The 19,510-nt window shown below is 36.7% G+C and overlaps 1 protein-coding gene across 1 annotated transcript in view; it reads left to right on the top strand.

The window, feature by feature from the left end:
• Nucleotides 1-19,510, top strand: part of LRP2 (LDL receptor related protein 2) — a 112,671-nt gene that overhangs the window by 47,986 nt on the left and 45,175 nt on the right. The window contains exons 24-38 of the mRNA XM_041403338.1: nt 101-217; nt 1,360-1,737; nt 2,604-2,852; nt 4,612-4,823; nt 5,289-5,473; nt 6,344-6,572; nt 7,671-7,848; nt 9,791-9,919; nt 13,521-13,687; nt 15,337-15,480; nt 16,430-16,539; nt 17,432-17,609; nt 17,925-18,138; nt 18,597-18,836; nt 18,971-19,159. Coding sequence (XP_041259272.1) covers nt 101-217; nt 1,360-1,737; nt 2,604-2,852; nt 4,612-4,823; nt 5,289-5,473; nt 6,344-6,572; nt 7,671-7,848; nt 9,791-9,919; nt 13,521-13,687; nt 15,337-15,480; nt 16,430-16,539; nt 17,432-17,609; nt 17,925-18,138; nt 18,597-18,836; nt 18,971-19,159 — 2,919 coding nt within the window. The remainder of the gene's footprint in view (nt 1-100; nt 218-1,359; nt 1,738-2,603; nt 2,853-4,611; nt 4,824-5,288; nt 5,474-6,343; nt 6,573-7,670; nt 7,849-9,790; nt 9,920-13,520; nt 13,688-15,336; nt 15,481-16,429; nt 16,540-17,431; nt 17,610-17,924; nt 18,139-18,596; nt 18,837-18,970; nt 19,160-19,510) is intronic.

Raw genomic sequence — 19,510 nt, 5'->3', positions numbered from 1 at the left:
GAAACCATATCAGACTTAAGCACCTGTAGGAAAAATCTGATGCCATCTAGCTTTGTAAAATAAATAAATAAATAACATTCAATATTTTTAAATTTTGTAGTATATAACTGCAGTGCCACGGAGTTTAAATGTCTAAGTGGAGACCAGTGTATCAGCACCTACTACCAGTGTGATGGTGTTTTTGACTGTAACGATCACTCAGACGAGGCTGACTGCCGTAAGTATATTGATGCTGAAAGAAAGACTTCAGTTATTGAGTGATGCTTCTGGAAATTTCCTTTAATCTGCTATGTCAAATACTCTCCTTGAAATCTTAATATTCTTTTCAGGAAAACTTGTCTTAATGTCATTTTCCTGAGCAGGAATTTCAAACAGAGGTTCCAGTGCAAGAATATAATAGAATCATAGAATGGCATGGGTTGGGAGGAACCTTAAAAATCATCTAATTTCAACCCCCCTGCCATGAGCAGACATATCTTTCACTAGACCAGGTTGCTCAAAGCCCCACCGCATCTGGTCTTGAACACTTCCAGGGATATGGCATCCACACTTTCTCTGGAAAACCTGTTCCAGTGTCTCACCATCCTCACTGTAAAGAATTTATTCCTGATATCTAATCTAAATCTGTTTTCTTTCAGTTTGAAGCCATTCCTCTTTGTCCTGTAACTACATGCCCTTGTAAAAATTTTCTCCCCATCTTTCGGTATCTGAAGGGAGCCTATAAGAAAGGCCACAATTACGTCACCTCTAAGCTTACTCTTTTCCAGGCTGACCAATTTCAATTCTTTTAGTCTTTTCTTATAGGAGAGGTGCTTCATCCCTCTAATCATATTGGAGTAGACTAAGCAGATTATGCTGGCAAGAATAGGTGGTCCAAGCAAAGAGGACAGTTTGCATTCCTTTTGGCTATAACGTTTTGTTTTACTTGGCATTTCAGTCTCAGGATTTTAAAGTAAAATAAAGTCTATTAATCTGAAAAACCTGGTATTCATGAGAATTAGATTGAAACTTTTGTTGAGTAATTTTTTACACTTAAATTAGTTAAAATGCTACAGCACAGGGTGGTGAAAGAAACTGATTATTTGTAGCTTTGGACAGGTACATAGGTATAAATATGTGTTTACTCAAAGTATAACAATAATTTAATTGCCTTGTTGACCATATTATAAAGTAGAAGTTAAATTAGTCACATTTTGAAATGTCCTATAGATGGACTGTGAATCTATGGCCTGATCTAAAAGCAACACATTTCTTGATAGCACTGTAACTAGTTATATAAGAGATGAACTGAACATAGTGGTTTTGCTTCTCTGTCTAAAATTGAAACCGCTTCTTAGCTGTTGAATGTCACTTTTCTAGCTACAAGACCACCAGGGATGTGCCACCAGAATGAATTCCAGTGTCAATCAGATGGAAGTTGTGTTCCTGATAACTGGGAATGTGATGGCCATGCTGATTGTGCAGATGGCTCAGATGAACATCACAGGTGTCCTGCCAGAACGTGTCCTCCATCGCTTTTCCGCTGTGATAATGGCAACTGTGTGTATCGAGCGTGGATCTGTGATGGTGATAACGACTGCAGGGATATGAGCGATGAGAGAGATTGTCCGACTCAGCCTTTCCGGTGCCCCAGCTGGCAGTGGCAGTGTCCAGGGCACAGTATCTGTGTGAATCTCAGCAAAGTATGTGATAATTCTGCTGATTGTCCTAATGGAGCTGATGAATCCCCATTGTGCAGTAAGTTACTCTTCAAGTATCTACTGTAGACTATGTGTCATGTCTTCAGAAAGAAATGGAATATTCAGCATGCTCTATTTAATGTCACAATGTTTCTGGCAGAAATGTGAGCACAATGTAATTTGAGCTCAAATTTCAAAGTGGAACTTGCTTTCAGTGAAAAGATGCTATAATTATGACTGTGGAATTCATCTGCTATGTCCAATCATGTGCTCTGAATTCCAGTGTGACTCCCACTTACTTTAGATTTTTATATAACATGGGAATGAACTTTGTATTCCTGGACACATTCATTAAAGCATGGTATGCTTTATATTCAGATGAAATGTGATTCAGTCCTTAATATTCTCTTTTAAATTTAACTTCAAGAATCATTATTAAAATCAAGAACTTCATTTGTAGTGAAAATTTGTATTTATATTGATTATTAATTGATTTAAACGTAATCTTTTTCTTTCCTTCTTTTCTCCTTCTTCTCTTTAATCAATGCACATTCTCAGATGAACCCCAGCCAGGTATGATTATAAACTATTTTAAATTATTATTTATACAGCTTTAGGATTGGAGTGATACAGAAAATTTTCGTATATTTCTAGCTATTTTTGAAAAAGTTGTTGTATATACTTAGCCCTCTGTTTGGCATCTGATGGGATTCAGTACATGCGATGTTGTTACGTGCCTTAATGTGCACGGTGTATGTTGTATTTTGCATAAGGACCACAGTCCATTCTCACGCTGCGTAACTGACGATTCTGCAGTTGTTTTAGTAGAAGGCTTTGGCTAATAATGCAGTTGTAAAGACTTAAATTTATCATAGGAAGCATTTATTGACTATTTGTTTATCTCTTTCCCCAACCCAACTTCAGATCAGGAAAGCTGCTCTGACAATAATGCTGGCTGCACTCATGAATGTATTCAAGGACCTTTTGGAGCTCAGTGTACCTGTCCTATTGGATACCAGCTTGCAAATGACTCCAAGACCTGTGAAGATATTAATGAATGTGACCCTCCAGGCTTTTGTAGTCAGCACTGTTACAATGAGAGAGGATCTTTTAGGTGTTACTGTGATGAAGGATACATTCTAGAAGCCAATGGGAGGATTTGTAAAGCAGCAGGTGAGAAATTGATGTCAGTCTAAGAATGACAGCAGTGCCTGAAAACTGTCCAGCTTTGTCTCTCAGTTTGAAAGACAGATGTCTGCTGAGGAAGGTGGCAACCTCCCTTGTAATGGAAAATATGACCTCCTTCCCTCCGAATTGTTATAACTTTGAAATTAAGGGGCTTTCAGGCAAAGATATGGGAAAAGGAATAGCAGTTCTTTATTAATATATATACACATGTAGATACATATACCAAGACGAAGAGCCAACAACTCTGGCAGCAGCAGCAGAGCAGAGCCCCGTGGCGCCTTCTCCCGCTGCGGGCGCTTCCCCTTCCGTGCAGTTCCGGTCTCGGCCGGCAGGGGCGCTGCTGGCTCCGGCCCGGCAGGGTGGTGCGCTGGTTCCCCTGCGCCGGCAGGAGGCGCTGTGGCGCGAGCTCGGCCGCATCTCCCTCATGGGGCAATGGCGGCGGCGGGATGGAGAATTGGGCTGCAGCAGGAACCTCGGGGCGGCGGCTGGAACCCCAGAGTAGCAAATGAAACTCCACAGCTGTAGCAGGAGCTGCAGGGGTTTCCAGGCAGGTAGGGGTGTGAAGCCAGCTGCACTCATCCCCTGTCTCCTTGGCTATATCCTTAGTGTCTCTCTTAAGAGTCATTGTTGTCTCTTAGCAACAAACAGGAGAAAATTCCCTGAGAGGAAGTAACTAAAGGAAAAATCCTAACCCCCAACACTTTGGTTATATTTTTCTCTTTCAAAAGACTTGATGTAAACAGCCATTTAGAGCTGTTCATGGGAGATGACCTTGAGAATTAAGACTGTCAGCTGTAGTGTTAATTAGAAACTAATATTACATTGAATTAGTATATTTAAATGAACACTGTTATTTTTAGCCTGCAATGGTCAAAAAGAATGTTTTGAAGAAAAGCAATGTGAAAGGCTTGTAAGCCATAGGTCAAAATTAACTGTTCATAAAATTAAATGCTTACAAATTTAAATGCTTACAAATTTAAATGCTTACGAAATGGAGCAGACATCACTGGTACAGCCTGGATGCCAGTTGGTCTCTGTCTCTTTCGTAGTACACTGACAGGGCAGAGAAGCCATAAACCCAGTGGAATTTGTCTCTACAGGTTTCCTGCTTTAGGGATATACTCAGGTTTGGAAGATCCTTGCATTTTTTCTGCACTTAAGCTTGGCTGTTACTAATAGGGAGTTTCTTGTACTTAGCTGTCTTTATGGTTGCTACTCTTCAGTTGTTTTTCAGCATTTTGTCTGTGCAACCTAATTACAGCAATCTATGGCTTTCCTGTAATCTGTTTCTTCTCCCTTGTTCCCACAAGGTCTAAAGGTGAAAAAAAGAGAAGATGGGTTACAAAGGAGGGAGACCAGGCTGAGTAGATTAATTGGAGGTGCCAAAAACTTTGGGAGTTCATTCGGGAGTGGGAGATGAAAGAGTTTTATGGAGGAATGAGTGTTGGATGTCAGCAGCAAACTGGTTAGACACTGGGGAATGGGATCTAAGGTCCAGATAGGAAACTGGAAGGGAAATCTGTAAAAAGAGTTATGGAGAAAAGCCAAGGTAGATTTAAAAGTCAGGATGGACAGACTGGATATCTTGGCCTGAGAATTGATTTGAATTTGTCCTTTCGATATGTATGTCTAGGTACTACATTTTTGATGCTATAAAGTCGTGTTAAATTACTCAGTGTTTCTTTTTCTCCCATTTACTTTTGAATAGCTCATCGGTTTATTTTAATTTCTATTCCTCTGACAGAATCTGGGAATCTTCTTTTGCTGGTGGCAAGTCGTAATCAAATCGTTGTGGATAACATCACTTCTCAGTCACACAGTATTTATTCTCTGGTTCGGGATGGCACAAATATTGTGGCTATTGATTTTGATTCAGTCACAGATCGCATCTTTTGGTCTGATACAACACAGGATAAGATTTGGAGTGCATATCAAAATGGGACTGACCGAAAAATAGTAAGTTTTGCTGAGTAAGTTTTCTTGTCTTTTATGGAGACAAAATGAAGACACTGTATCTTCAGTTAACGAAGGGGAAGAGAGAAATCCAAATATAGTAAGAAGAGACATAACAGAGACAAAGTGAAACAACTTTGTAGATGCTAAGCTAACATTTCATATAGCTGTTCGAAAAAGGAAACTGAGTGCTTTCAAGAAACCGTTTTTTAAACATGAAAATATAAACTGGTTTTCCTGTTAGTAAATTTGAACATCTTCAATAGACCTGCTGGAGTTAGTAGGAGTGTTTGTGTTTATGTTTTGCCACCATTTTGATTATGTACATTGTGATTCATTCTGCATAATAGACCTAGAAGATATTGAAAACTTGGTTCATTATTTTCCATATCTATAGAAATGCAAAGGGTAAAATTTAATATAATCTTTTTTTTCCTCCCCCCCACCTGCTCTTGTGTCATTGAACAGGTGTTCGACAGTGGTGTCACTGTGACTGAGAGTATAGCAGTGGATTGGGTGGGTCGTAACCTTTACTGGACTGACTTCGTTCTGGAAACAATTGAAGTCTCCAAAATGGATGGGAGCCACAGGACTGTGCTGATCAGTGAAAATATAACAAACCCAAGAGGACTAGTGTTAGATCCCAGATCTGAGTAAGTTTTTTCAAATTTTTTTTTACAAAGATGCTTATTTTATGATGTAACTATTAAAATTTAAGACATGCCCAGATTGTATTGGAATTGTAAATAAATGGAAGAGACAACTTAAAACAATTTAGTGTGTTTGCAGAGTTGATTAATATTTCAAGTCATGAAGTAAATACTGGTGACAGATTGCTCTGTTTCAGTGTAACAAGATGGCTTTTTACCTATAAAAGATTTTTCTACATTTGCTTCTGAGTTAAGAAGTATTAATTCAAAATTATGATGTATCTCTTCAGTTGGTGGTATACCACAAACTTAATGTGATTTCATGTCATATGCCTACTTTCATAGTTCCAGTCTGAAATAATTATCTACATTGTGTTGTTATCACAAAAGCACCTTCCCATTTCAGACAGCAAGTGGTATAGAGTTAATGTGATGATTTGAACTGTTCATGTACAAAATTTTACTCTTTTTTTGAGGTTTTCAATGCCCTGAACTGTGTTTACTGATAGTTTCAGTGCTGTTAACATTATCAATGCATACCTGTTAGAGTAAAAGCCTGTATTAAATTATTATGTAGCAGCTGGAGAATGAGATTATAATCAACATTAAAAACCAGTGACACCAGTAGCTTCCATATGTTGCTATTATTGACAAATAGAAACAGCAGTAGAAGTATTAAAAGAATTTTTATAACAGAAATTACTGTAATATCTTCAGTAAGTAGTTGCTAAAATAAATTATTTCAGTATCATTATGTAGGACTGTTCATAGAAAGATTGCTTCTACTTTTTGGCTAATGACTCTTTATGTAATGTTTCTCTGTAGGCAGCTAGATTTTCTTCCCAGATTGCTAACCATGAGTTATTTTTTCAGTGCTCATGTAATGTTCTGGACGGACTGGGGCCAAAACCCTCGCATTGAAAAAGCCAGCATGGATGGCAAAATGCGCACAGTGATTATTAATAATAAAATCTACTGGCCCAATGGACTTTCCATTGATTACCCAAATAAACTTCTCTATTTTGCTGATGCTTATCTTGATTATATTGATTTCTGTGATTACAATGGAAACAACAGGCGACAGGTGGTTGCAAGTGATCTGGTAAGACATTAATAAGGACCCGTTGTTTTCCTGTGTCCCTGCTGATAGTACTTAAAAATATTTTATCATTGTCATAGACTTGGGTGTATTTTTCTTCAAAATTATTGAGTGATGCAGATGTGAAGTATTTTATCTGCTTCCTGCTGCTGGAAAAAGAGAAATTGCCAATCCCGTTCAGTCTCTCAGGAGATCTTCAGCAGAGTCTGGAGCTGCATGTAGACTTGGTGCTTTATAACATTCTCATCTGTTCTGTCTGCATGTATGAAATCTGAAGGTGACATCTAACACTGCTGCTGCTAGGTGGTGCATTTTCTGTAGGCAAATATAGTAAAGAAAGCCTGAAGAAACTTTTCCTGTCTTTTGTGAGTGATTTTTACTACTATTCTTGACAGCAGTGGAGGGTTTTGTGCTATGACTTGTGTGCAGCAGCTCCATCAAGACCATCTCTCTTACAGTCTATGTCCCAGTGAAGGGCTGCTGACAGCTTGTAACCCTGTCCTTGTACCAACACAATAGTGCAGATGTTCAGCTGGCACACAGAAACTGTATCAATAACCATGTGAATGTTTTCAGTAATTGATTCTTGGGGCTTTTACTTTTGACTGCAGAGACAGTTAGTGTGGTATAGGAGACAAGGCAATCTTTCCACTCCTGGTTGTCTGAAATCTAGATAAGCCACCTTCTTTGATCCTCTGGTAAATTTTAGGGGTGCTTATCAAGGATGCAGGTTCTTGACAGGTCCATAATTCTCACTAGACATTTTAACTTGTGCTTTTGAAAATCTACAGTTAGTTGGCTCTTTTTCTGTGGGTTCTGCCCAAAATTGCTAGACTGCTTTGTTAATTCCTCATTCTCTTCAGCTCACAGGGTCTATATAGCATTCCAGCTTTAAAAAGTATCTATTTTCCTCATTATTAATGTATTGTTTTTAGACAGTACATGATATTCCATTTTTTTTCCTGAAAAATGTCTTTTGATACACAGTTGCTTCATTATTTATTTATTTAAAGTTATGCTCACCTCTGTTATTACTTCATTGCAAAGATTTACATCTGCAAATCTCCAGAAGTAAATTGGTAATCAACCTTGCCTTTTCAGATATTGCAGCATCCACATGGTCTAACTGTTTTTGAAGATTTTGTGTACTGGAGCGACCGCTATACTAATCGAGTAATTCGGGCCAATAAATGGCATGGAGGAAACCAGACAGTTATGATTTATAACATTCACCAGCCATTGGGTCTTGTGGCAGTCCATCCAGTAAAGCAGCCTAATGGTAAGTTCATCAAAACGACTTTGGTAATTGCAGAAATAAGCATGCAGGAATGTCATGCATTGGAACACCAAGAATCAGTATTTTCAGCAAATAGGTTGGGTTAAAACAAGCAAATAATTCAAATTATTGAGTTGCAGCTGTTCAGTCTGGTGCTAGGGAAGGTATCCACCTAGGCAGCGTTTCAGGATAATAAAAATTTCAAAGAATAACAAGGAGGTAGTATGTGCCATTTTCTTGGATTTTATTCTGAATGTTTTTACAAGACAATTGAAGCATTTTTGGAAAGCATTTTAATTTAAAAAATTTCTCTGTGGCATACTAGATTCAGTTTTTCTTACTGTCATCAAATTCCTCTGAAAGTGCTTCTACATTATTTTAGTCAGAAACAATTATTTTTAGTTAGAAACAATAATGATAAGTAATCCCCTTCATTGCATTAAATATTCTCTCTGAGATCTTGTGCAGGTGATCTCTTGCAGCTTAAAGACTAAAAAAACCCTACATTATTTCTGTTAGGTAGAGGTCTTTCATATCAGACTTTTTTGTTATTTCATGGCCTGACTTGAAGAGTGGTGAGCATATTGATATGAATATTATCTTTCAGCTTTAGTTATATTTCTTGTGTATGGAGTGTTTCCAGCTAATAAATATTACTTTTTTTTTTTCCTTGAAATACACCCCATGCCAAGGAAGGTGGAGACTTCCCTGAGTATCTGCGTAAGGCACTAGTACTTTTGGGCCACCTTTTTTTTTTGGACCAAATGCTTCCTCAGACATGTTCAGAACTAAAGCCACCTATTCTCACTGTAAATTGTTCAGTTAGCAGGGCATAGCATTAATTGATTAATCATAATTATGGTTTGAGAGGTTTTATTTTAAAACCCAAGGTTTAAAAAAAATTATATCCCTGGAGAACTTTTTCTTCTTTTTCTTCATTGTATTTAGTACATTTTATAATTTTTCATTCTGAATTATTCTATTGTACTTTATGTGGCCAGGCAAAAAAGGAGGGAATAGAGTACTTGAAGAATAGCAAAACATACTGATGTTGACAAATGAAGAAATAATTACATGCTGATTTAAATTCCAGATGCAATAGTAGAACTGTCATCCACACTCCTATTTTGTAAACCATTGGATCTTACACTAACCAGAGTTTAGATTTTTTTATGCTGATGACATGAGCAATTTTCTTACAGTTTGAGTTCTGCGTTTATGCCATTATTTTATTGTCATGTTAATTTGTTTTCAGCTCTTGTTAGTTTTTATATTAGTAACAATTGTGTAAATTCCTGGAACTTCCAAGCTTTTTAGAATAAGGTCTGCTGCCATTCCTAAGGATGTACTAAAAATCTGATTTTTGTTTTCTTATGAAGATTACTCATTCTGAAAAATCTTCACCAGCAAGTTTGTGGAGGTGGTTTAGGTTGAATTTTAGTGTATAGTAATAATAGCAGTCAGTGTCTTTTTTTTTTACATTTTACAACTTTTGATTCACAGTTTCAAAGTGAGCTAAGAAATTTGGCGTTGAAATCCCACTATCTTTGAGTAAGACATTGCAACTATTTTCTCTTTAGTTTGTCCAAGAAGTTTCAGCAAATAATTTAAATTCCCAATCTAGAAGGGTTATTGCAATCAAGGACTGCAAATCCCACAGGTTTCCCCATGCAGTTAAGAAAAGTTTGAAATAGAGTTTGAAAGTTTTTTTGTGATGCAGAAAAGTTACAAAGATCACTATGATAATGCACAGGTTTTCCGTGGAAAATGGTATCCTGTCACAAGTATATTGTGTTGCTTGTGGTTCTTCGAAATAATTTCATTATTTTAATTTTAAAGAAATAGCAAAACTGTCTTAGTTCTGGGTTAATGTCAGTAGCAATGAGAGTATTCTCTATAGTTGCTTGTATTGTTGTAGCCGCTAATAGTTCCTTCTTATTTTCAGGTATTAATTCCTGTGCATCATCCCCCTGTAGCCACCTCTGCTTACTTTCTTCATCTGGACCACTTTTTTTTTCCTGTGCTTGCCCTTCAGGATGGATCCTTTCTCCTGATGACAGGAACTGCATGAGAGGTAGGGCAGTATTAATGAGATGATAAAAAAGACCTGATATTGTCAAATCCATCCCTCTCCCAGGCGAAATGCATACTTCTGTGGGCTGCTGCTCATGAAATCAGTTTGGGCCACTCCAGACAGACTTAATTTAGGACACAGGGAATATACTTGGCCTAAAGGTTTGGGAAAGAGCTGAATCAGAGATTCAGATTGTTCATTTGGAGAAAATGGGTGAAATTGGTTTTCTTATAAGCACTTTAAAGAAGCCACACTTTAGAATTTCTCACCACATGGAATGTCTGGCTGTTGAAATACATATTGAAGGAGCTTAGTATCAGTTAAAAATAAAAACATGCTGTGGCAGATCATTGTGTTCATTGTAAGTGTTCAGCTTGGAAGTAGGGGTTGTAATTGTAAGAGTGTCAGGATGCAGGACTAGAAGGGACTTCCTTGGTCGCTGAAGTTTGTTTCTTTGTTGCCCTTGACTTCGAATATATGTTGCCTTCTACCAGTCAAGCTCCAGTTTTAGATTAATCTGGGTTCTTGCCCCTAAAATTCACAATTTGAACCTCACAATTTTGATATTTGGAAAAGTAGTTTTCTGTTCAAATATAGTCTTTCCCCATTTTATTCCCATTTCTGATGCTATTTTTGTCTTTCACAATAAATAGCACGAGTAGTTGTCCTTTAGCACTGGTAGGTTTTGTTTTATATATATTTGAAGTGACTGTGACATTCATTCTCAGCCTGTATTTTGCTGAGAAGTAATTAATGCTCTTTTGGTTTCCTCTAATCGGGCAAGATGTTGTTCCTGCTACTCAGTACTTGCTTCAGCCTATCTGAATTAATGCATTTTGAAATTCAGATCAAAATTTCTCATCTGCAGCTTTTTCCCTCTCCAGTGTAAAAAGTAGCTTGCCAAATGCAGAAGGTCTAGAAACACAGCCTAAAATTACATATGATTACATGTGATGCAGCTGTAACAGAACTAAGCTTTGCAAACAAAACTTCCTACCAAAAAGTACCACTGAATTATCTTTGGATAGTCCACAGATCTCAGCAATTTGTAAAAGTCATATAGCCAGTTCATTTAAAAAGAAGTCATAGAAATTCAAATTAGTGGTAAGCAATTTGTGACTAGAAATGTTACCACATTGCTTTTGTCAGATGAAGAATTCATTATTAATTTTTCCATCAATTGTACAGATATTAAGTGTGCTTTGGTGCCTCTCTATATAGGAGGCTTCAAATAACTGAAATTTAATTGAAATTATCTTGGGGATGAGCTAGCACTAGAAATATGTCAGTCAAAAGATCCTTTTCTTTTAAAACTATTTAAATTTTAAAGACCAATATCACATTCTTTTCCTTCTTCATATTTGGCAGTTTGCTCTTTAAAGGGCTGTATTGCATTCACATGTTTCTTAGTCAGCAGCAAGGGAATTACCAATTTATATAATCTGAAATGAAGTGTGAATTTGTTTAATCTATTACAAAAAAGAAGGATTCTTTTAGAAATTGACACTGTTTTATCATGTACAGGCTTATAGAGGGGTCATGATAAAAGAAACGGAACATACCAGTGATGAAGCACATGTGTGTGTAGAGGTTGACCCAATTCTGCCACTGAATTGATCTATTGACATTTCTTATCTCTATTTTTCACATGTTGCAAATTTCCCTGTGTCTGCTTTGGTACAACTGTGGCCCTTTTATTGACATAAATGTTCTGTAAGAGAGAAATAGCACTATCTTTCTGTGAAGCACAATTCTTTTAAACTATATGGGTTTATTTTTTTCTATTTAGATTTAATTTATACAGTTAAAACAGTATATAGAAAATATCTACAGATTTGGTAATTAAAATAAATGTATTTGCTGAAGGTCAGTATACCAGAAAAAGTTATAAAAAGTATACTGATTCTTTTAATTGTAAAACATTTTAATAATTGCTAATGATTAATTGTCCCTGCCAATGGCAGAAAGGGTGGAACTAGATGATCTTTAAGGTCCTTTAAGGTCTCTTCCAACTTAGGCTGTTTTATGATTATATTTCACAAATAGGCATTTGTCATTTCTTCACTAATATTTACTGTTTTCCTTATCCTTGCTGTCATTGTTTACTCTAATAAGCCAGCACAATTTTTCAGAAGAAAGACTGAACTGAGCTGCATCTGTTTGATTGCCCAGTGTCTCTACAAACAGTGATATTGCTGGTCTCTGCTTACTTTCTTTGCATGTTAAATACTACCAACTTTATTGATTCTAGGATTGCACCATTTTTTAGCTTTATATAAGATGAAGAAAACTTGCCTTTGAACTTATTTTTTATAAGCCATGTTTCAGGATGATATAAAAGATGGTAATGCAGCAAGCTGGTGGAAAATAGAATTGGTGTATATTAAAATATTTTATTAACATGGTATATTTGCATATTTAATATAACAATACACTAATATTATATGGACTGTAATTTTTCTTGTAAATTCTATTAGGTTTAATAATTGTAGAAGTTATATTAATGCCAATCTGATGAAGCTACCTTGGTTTTTATGTCTCTATAGCTCAACGAATTTGGCTGTTTTCTATCACAAGAATGAGGAATCATCAGATTGTATAGATTTGCAAGTGTAGAACTTGAAGTAGTAAGTCAGATTTGACAAATATTCTAGAAGCCAGAGAGAAGTATGGAGAATAATTTTTGAGAGGTGCAGTGATGCTGTGTTTTGTGGCTTTTCATGCCAGAATTTTTACTGCAAAAATTTATATAAATGTGTTAAGCAGCCAGTAAAGAAAATCAAAATCAAACCAATGAACCAAGTCTTTGATCTGTTGTAAAAGAGGAAATGGGTTACTTCTACAGCAGCCCAGTTCCTTGTTAAATGGCAGCTTGTGCCTATGGGAAGAAGAGGCTGGGATTTGTTCTCCAAAGAGCAAAGCACAAGGAAGAGGAGAGAGAATCTGTGTTCAGGAGATTCTCTTCCCCTTGTCCCTAGCAGATGAGAAATGCAGTTGCTGACTCAATCTGCAGCTCTTTGATGCATTTTCTCAGATCACCTGATGCATTGTCTTTTTTTAGTAAGATTTAAGCATAGGGGTACAAGTGTACCTAAAAGTAAATATACCATAAGGGAGTGTGTCTGTTCCCTTAGGGATTAAACAAGGAAACAGAACTGCAGTTATATTTTGTAACAATGATCAGCAGTTGCCGCTGTGATGTTGTTCCATGCTTATGGGTCCTGCTTAATATGCATTAGAACCTATCACAGGCAGGTTCTGCAGAATCCTCAGAGCTTTGGCTGGTTCCCCTTCTCAGAGATTTGAAAAAAGCAGCTTAGAGCAGCTGCACAAATATCCTTTTATCTGGCAGTGAGTGATCCTGTCTTATTTACTTCCTTCTGCTCAGAATTTGCATTGTGATTGCACAGTGCTGAAACTTAAAATGTTACAGCACTTTAAATAACTGATAACTGTGTTCCTGGTGAGGGAACAAACCTTTATGTAAGTGGTTTCAAAACATCACCATTCTCAACATCAGGGAACTTTTGGGAGGGGGAAAGGTATCATAATGCCTTTTTCTTGACCAGAAGCAACTCTGAATTACCCTTTGTTTTCACAGTTGAACACCCTTTCCTTATTGCTGTAAGAGATAATATAATTTACGGAATTTCTCTGAACCCTGAGGAGAAGACAAATGATGCTATGGTTCCAATAGCAGGAGTTCAAAATGGTGTTGATGTTGACTTTGATGACTCTGAACAGATGATTTATTGGGTTGAAAATCCAGTAAGTTACTATTTGTGTTCAAAATGTGCACTAAATTAAAACCTTTTATATTTTTGAAAAGTGCTTTGGACTGTTTTGGGGGGGGGGTTGGTTTTTTTTGGGTTTTTGGGTTTATTTAGGTTTTTAAAATTTTTTTCTTATTTGGTTGGTTTTTTTCCTAGGACAAGTAAAGAAGCTTCATCTCTTTTGTAAAGCAGTTCTTATTTTTGTCAGCAGAGACATCTGATTAGTGTTTTTTTCTGGCTGGGAGGCATGAACAGGGAAGATTGGAGAGCACTGACAGACCCACACTCTCGGCTCTGCTGTGCTGTAGTCGGCTCTCTCTGCTCTCTTGACTTAGGAGTCAATTCAGCAAACACAGCCAGAGCACTTCTCCATGGGAGCAGTGCACGGGACACAGTGACACTTAGCATTAGAATGAATGTATGTGCATTTAGTCTGAGCACTTCATGAACTATCATAGACAAGCATCTCTTTCTTTAAATACAAAATGGTTGCAAACTGACAATAATTTCCAGCTAGCACATGTGAGGCTTATAGATTTAAGAATGAATTTGAACTAATTTTTAATAGTTAATTATAATTGTTTGACTAATTACTTTTATTGCTGGTCATGAACTAAGAAACTATATGTGTTCTATATGGCTAACTTGTCACAAAAAACAAAAGACAAAAAAATAGATAATTTTTGTGAACACTTCAAAAGGAAAATATCTGTGGTCATCTATGAGACAGATGTGATAGGAAACTATTGATTCTGCGATATCTCTTCACTCTTGGAAACTTAAAAACAATTATTTTTGTCAAGAAAAGCAATAACTAGATCTTGGAGAAGTATGATGGTAGATAAGGAGATTTCTGTAATTATGTTTTAACAGAAACAATTCACACAAAACTTATTATGTTTCATCCACACAAGATTTTTGCTTTTTTCCCCAACCTGCTTTCTTTACATTTTGCAGCTCTGAAGTAAATACAATTTTTAAAATAACTAATTTAAAGTGTATTCTATGCCACTAATAAAGAAATTATAACTTGTTTAATTATTTGTTCTTTTAGAGTTAGAATATTTAGTTCAATGAAGTATTTAAATAGACCCATTTAAGCAAATCTTTGCCTGAGAAACTACTTAAGTACTTGGGAATCTGTTTCACCTTCCTTGCAGTCTGAAAAAATATTCTTGTCAGATGTCAGCCAGCAGATACAGCTGACATATACAATAGTGTAGGAGGTTAAGGGCTGATACATCCATTAACAGCAAGTTAAATCCTGGCAAGTGGAATGGCAGGTGCCTTCGCAGGGCAAGTGTTAGGTCTGCTTTAGGTGGGTCTTGACAAAGCCTGACAAATGTGTGCCTGTGGGCTGTGCCCCCCAGCTGTATCCCTGACCTGCAGGCCTCAGGCTTCTATTGCTCCCAAACAGAGCTGGAATGCCTGTGTCAGTCATGGATCACCCTCTGCAATAAAGATATTTCTCTAGTTTCTGTGCTCCATTTTATGTTCCTGGTTCTGCCCTATCTCTGCCTTTGCCTTCTTCCTCCTAGAACTGCGCTGGAAGAGGTTGCAGTATAGAAGTGCTAGTGTAGTTGGAATAGAAGAGTGTTTTCTGCTCTTGACATTTTTTAAACTTTTGTTATTTTTCTTTCCAAGGGTGAAATTCACAGAGTGAGGTCAGATGGAGCCAACAGGACAGTTTTTGCTCCAGCAGCTGTTATTGGTGCTCCTACTGGTCTGGCACTAGACTGGATATCTGCAAACCTGTATTACAGTAACCCAGGGACACAGTCAATTGAGGTAATTATTTAAGAGGGACAACTGGAAAACAAGAGCCTAGATTTTTCACTGCTACATATACAGGTTGAAATTAGTAATATTTATTTCATGGAAATTTTAAATTAGATTTATTTTAAAGTGTAATCTGTCTGTAGAAAAATACTTTACAAACTTCAGCAGAAACTTAAATTTAAACATAGTCAAAACGATTGAAAACAGTATATTCTGGACACTTTTATTTGTGCATAGATCTATCCTGAAAACTTTATTTGTGTATAAATCTCTCTTTTTGTTTTCTCCCTACAACACCTTAGGCTTCTAGTGCTTAACACACATCATCTATGATGACTAGTTACTACTATCCTTACTTCAAATCAATGATCCCAATGCAATGCCTCTGATAGCAAAGGAATGCTGCCATTGAACGCAGTAAGATCCATTCCCAAATGCTTTGATAATGTATCATGTAGCTTTCTAGAGACAAGCAGTCTCGTGATATGTGAAGGATAAAATTGTCATTCAGAGTAGGGAAATGGAGGATAAATAACACATAATACAGTAATGACTGTGAATAAACACAGTCATTAGTGGTCTTGTTCCAAAATATAAATGCCTACTATTAAATTAAAAGGCAGCTAATTTGAGCAAATAAAATGGGATGTTTCCTAAATCAGAATTTCATCAACCCATTCAGGCCTTGAAGATATTATGGAAATTGAGAGATAAACTGTTTTTATACCTAGGATCCTTGTTATCATAGGCAGGTTCTTAGCTGCAAGCAGCTCCTTCAATGGATGTGTGTTAGAGAAGGGAGATGGTTGGAGTAGAGAACAATGTGCTTTTTTTTCATGGTATTTGAGAAAGTCTTCTGCAATTTCAACTCCGTGTTGATTTAGGCTTCATTTGTGTAATTTGAAAATGCACTGTAAGTTCTATATTGCATGGCCTGATAAGTTCAATGTTTGCATAGGTCCTGAAGCTGCATGGTGACATAAGGTACAGGAAAACACTGATTACCAATGATGGCACCTCTCTGGGAGCTGGCACACCAATTGGTTTGGCAGTTGATCCAGCAAGAGGGTAAATTTCCAAAACTGCTGTTGTATTTGCTCATGAGTGTATTCTCCATATTTTTCTTGTTTTTTAGGGTTTTCAGGTTTCATCCTGGATTTGACATGGTTTTATTTGTTTCATATTTGTGCAGAATTTATTTACTCCTTTTAAGCTGTAAAAAATAAGTGCATGCCTTCCTAAATTATTACATAGATGTTCATCCTCCTTAATTTACAATATGCTTGTATAGTACCATTTTTTAATTAAAAAAAAATCAGAATATTATGATTGTGAAAAAATCCCTGAAAAAGGAGAACCCAGAATAAAGACTACTACAAAGTCTTTCCATAAAATATCTTGTGATGTCTGACTTGGGCCTTGTAGGAAGACGTATTACATGGGAAAAATGTCACATGTCAAAAAGCATAGCACTAAATATAGTTTTGCTGCTTACTCCCAAAAAGAACAATTTTCCTTTTTTCTGTTTCATCTAGGTTTTTTCTGATTCTGTAGTTTTAATTGAAAATTGAAACCAAACTCACTCTGAAGTGTTGCAGCCATCTGTGAAACAGAATTAGTATTCTCTTCCTTTTATATTATATTGTAATACTCTAGTGCATTTACCTGCTGATCGTATAATGGGATGAAATTGGTGAGGTTATGATTTCTAAAAATTATTTAAGAGGCATTCCTCTCTTCCAAGAGAGCCATGTGTTTATCTTTGTCAAGAGAACAAGCATTCTTCTCTTTCTCAAATAAGCTTTTTTTCATTGTGGTTTGTTTCAATGTGAGCTCTGTTCAGCATGAGCTGGAGTATTTGTCTGACAGAGGAATCGGTTTTAAGCATATGCTCAAGTGACCCTGGTCCACTGATTTCTCTCGCCAGTTTTGCTAACAGATCTGATAATGTCTGTTACAGGAAGTTGTACTGGACAGACCAGGGAACTGACAGTGGCGTCCCGGCAAAGATTGCCAGTGCAAACATGGACGGTTCAGGCATACAAACCCTCTTCACTGGCAACCTGGACCATGTAGAGTTTCTTACCATTGACATTAAGGAACAAAAGTTGTACTGGGCTGTTACAAGCACAGGAATGGTAGGACATATTTTCTAAAATAATTGCTTCTTTACCCGTCTCTGTGTCTATGGTTCATGAGTGATTCAGTTACTTCGGTTTTCTCTTATAAATGGGAGTTGCAGGACCAAACAAAATCTGGATAGCTGTTATTAAATACCATCAAAAGTATAAGATCAGAAATCATATACTGCCTGCCTTTTCTTCCTACCTTGTACCTAAATATTTCATGCACAAAAGAGATTTTAGTATCGTGCATTGCATTTTAGTCTTATATTATAACACTGAACTGTTGCTATAGGAAATATAATCTTAATCTTTAAAATGTTTTCTTAGATTGAGAGAGGCAATGTGGATGGTACAAATCGTGTGACTCTGGTGGTTCATCTTTCTCATCCCTGGGGAGTTGCTGTGTACGGTACCTTTCTGTACTATACTGATCGAGATTATGAAGTAATTGAACGAGTTGACAAGGCCACCGGCGCAAACAAAGTAGCACTGAGAGATAATGTCCCAAGACTGAAGAGCCTACGAGTGTATTACAGAGACAGTGAGTATTTGCTAGAGAGATGTTTCAGGATATTCAACTTGCAAAAACTCAAACTTTCCTTAGAGACAGAATGGTTGCTCTTTCAAAGGATATGCTTTGATTTGGCTTACAGGAAAAGCGTCAGAAGCATTTTGCCTGGTTTTGGTAAAGAGATGCTCCGCCATCTGGTTAAGTCGTCTGTTGGCTCATGTAGTTTTATTAAAGTCGTGTTGACTAAGAAACGTTGTTACTGTAGCTTCAATTTATTTTACCTGATTGTTGGTCCCGTTGATCTTAGATGACAAGAGACCAGTAAACTCAGTGCTATCACATCTGTGCTAAAATGTGTTCTGATTAGGACCTTTATTTTTGTCAGCTGATTGTTAATACTATACAACTATATGCATTTGGGTGTATAACTATGGGTGTTTGTGATGATACAGTTGAGATTTTTGTTTTGCCATGTATGTCTTTTGCAGATTCTGCTGGTTCCACAAATGGCTGCAGTAATAATATTGGAGTTTGCCAGCAGCTTTGCCTGCCTGTACCTGGTGGATTATTCACCTGTGCCTGTGCTACTGGCTTTCAGCTAAATCCTGATAACAGAACCTGTTCCCCATACAGTTCATTTGTAGTTGTTTCTATGCTCTCTGCAATTAAAGGATTTAGTTTAGAGACATCAGATCACTCTGAAGCCATGGTACCACTGGCAGGAAGAGGTATGTGAATATTATAATAGGAAAAAATCTTGTCATGCCAATATTTTGGCATTTCTTTCTAGCATAGCACATACTTTAAATAATTTAGTTTATATAAAAGAAATCATTAATTAAAACTTTTCAAAATATTTCAGGACGAAATGCTCTTCATGTGGATGTTCACATGCCTTCTGGTTTCATTTACTGGTGTGACTTCAGTAGCACAGTTTCTTCTCAGAATGCAATACGTAAAATTAAACCTGATGGTTCTTATTTTAGAAATGTTGTTACAAATGGAATAGGACGAAATGGGATCCGTGGCATTGCAATTGACTGGGTAGCAGGTAAGCACAGCTGAATTTAGGAGAATGTTATTCTTTATATATTATAAAATTTTATGCTAACATAAGCATATTCTGATGGAACTATTTTGAATGGAAGCGCCATGGTTCTAGCTTGTGGTTTAATGGACTAATTTTAAAATAAGAGGAAGTAGTGAATGGCTCTTATATTTATTTATATATATATAGATATAAAAGTTGAAAAACTTCAAAGCTGAAAGTTTATCAGAGAAGATGTAGAGAACCTGATGCTTTAATATTTGTCTTAGGCCTCTGTTCTTGCCTGTACATTTCTATGTACCTGTGAACTATCATTGTGAAAACACGTACCAGAGAAGAACGCACAAAACCTGT

Source organism: Onychostruthus taczanowskii, unplaced genomic scaffold (assembly GCF_017590055.1).
Source record: "Onychostruthus taczanowskii isolate IOZ18803 unplaced genomic scaffold, ASM1759005v1 scaffold20, whole genome shotgun sequence".
NCBI lineage: Eukaryota > Metazoa > Chordata > Aves > Passeriformes > Passeridae > Onychostruthus > Onychostruthus taczanowskii.
The sequence above is the reverse complement of the archived record's forward strand: the minus strand, read 5'-3'. Positions and strand labels throughout refer to the sequence as shown.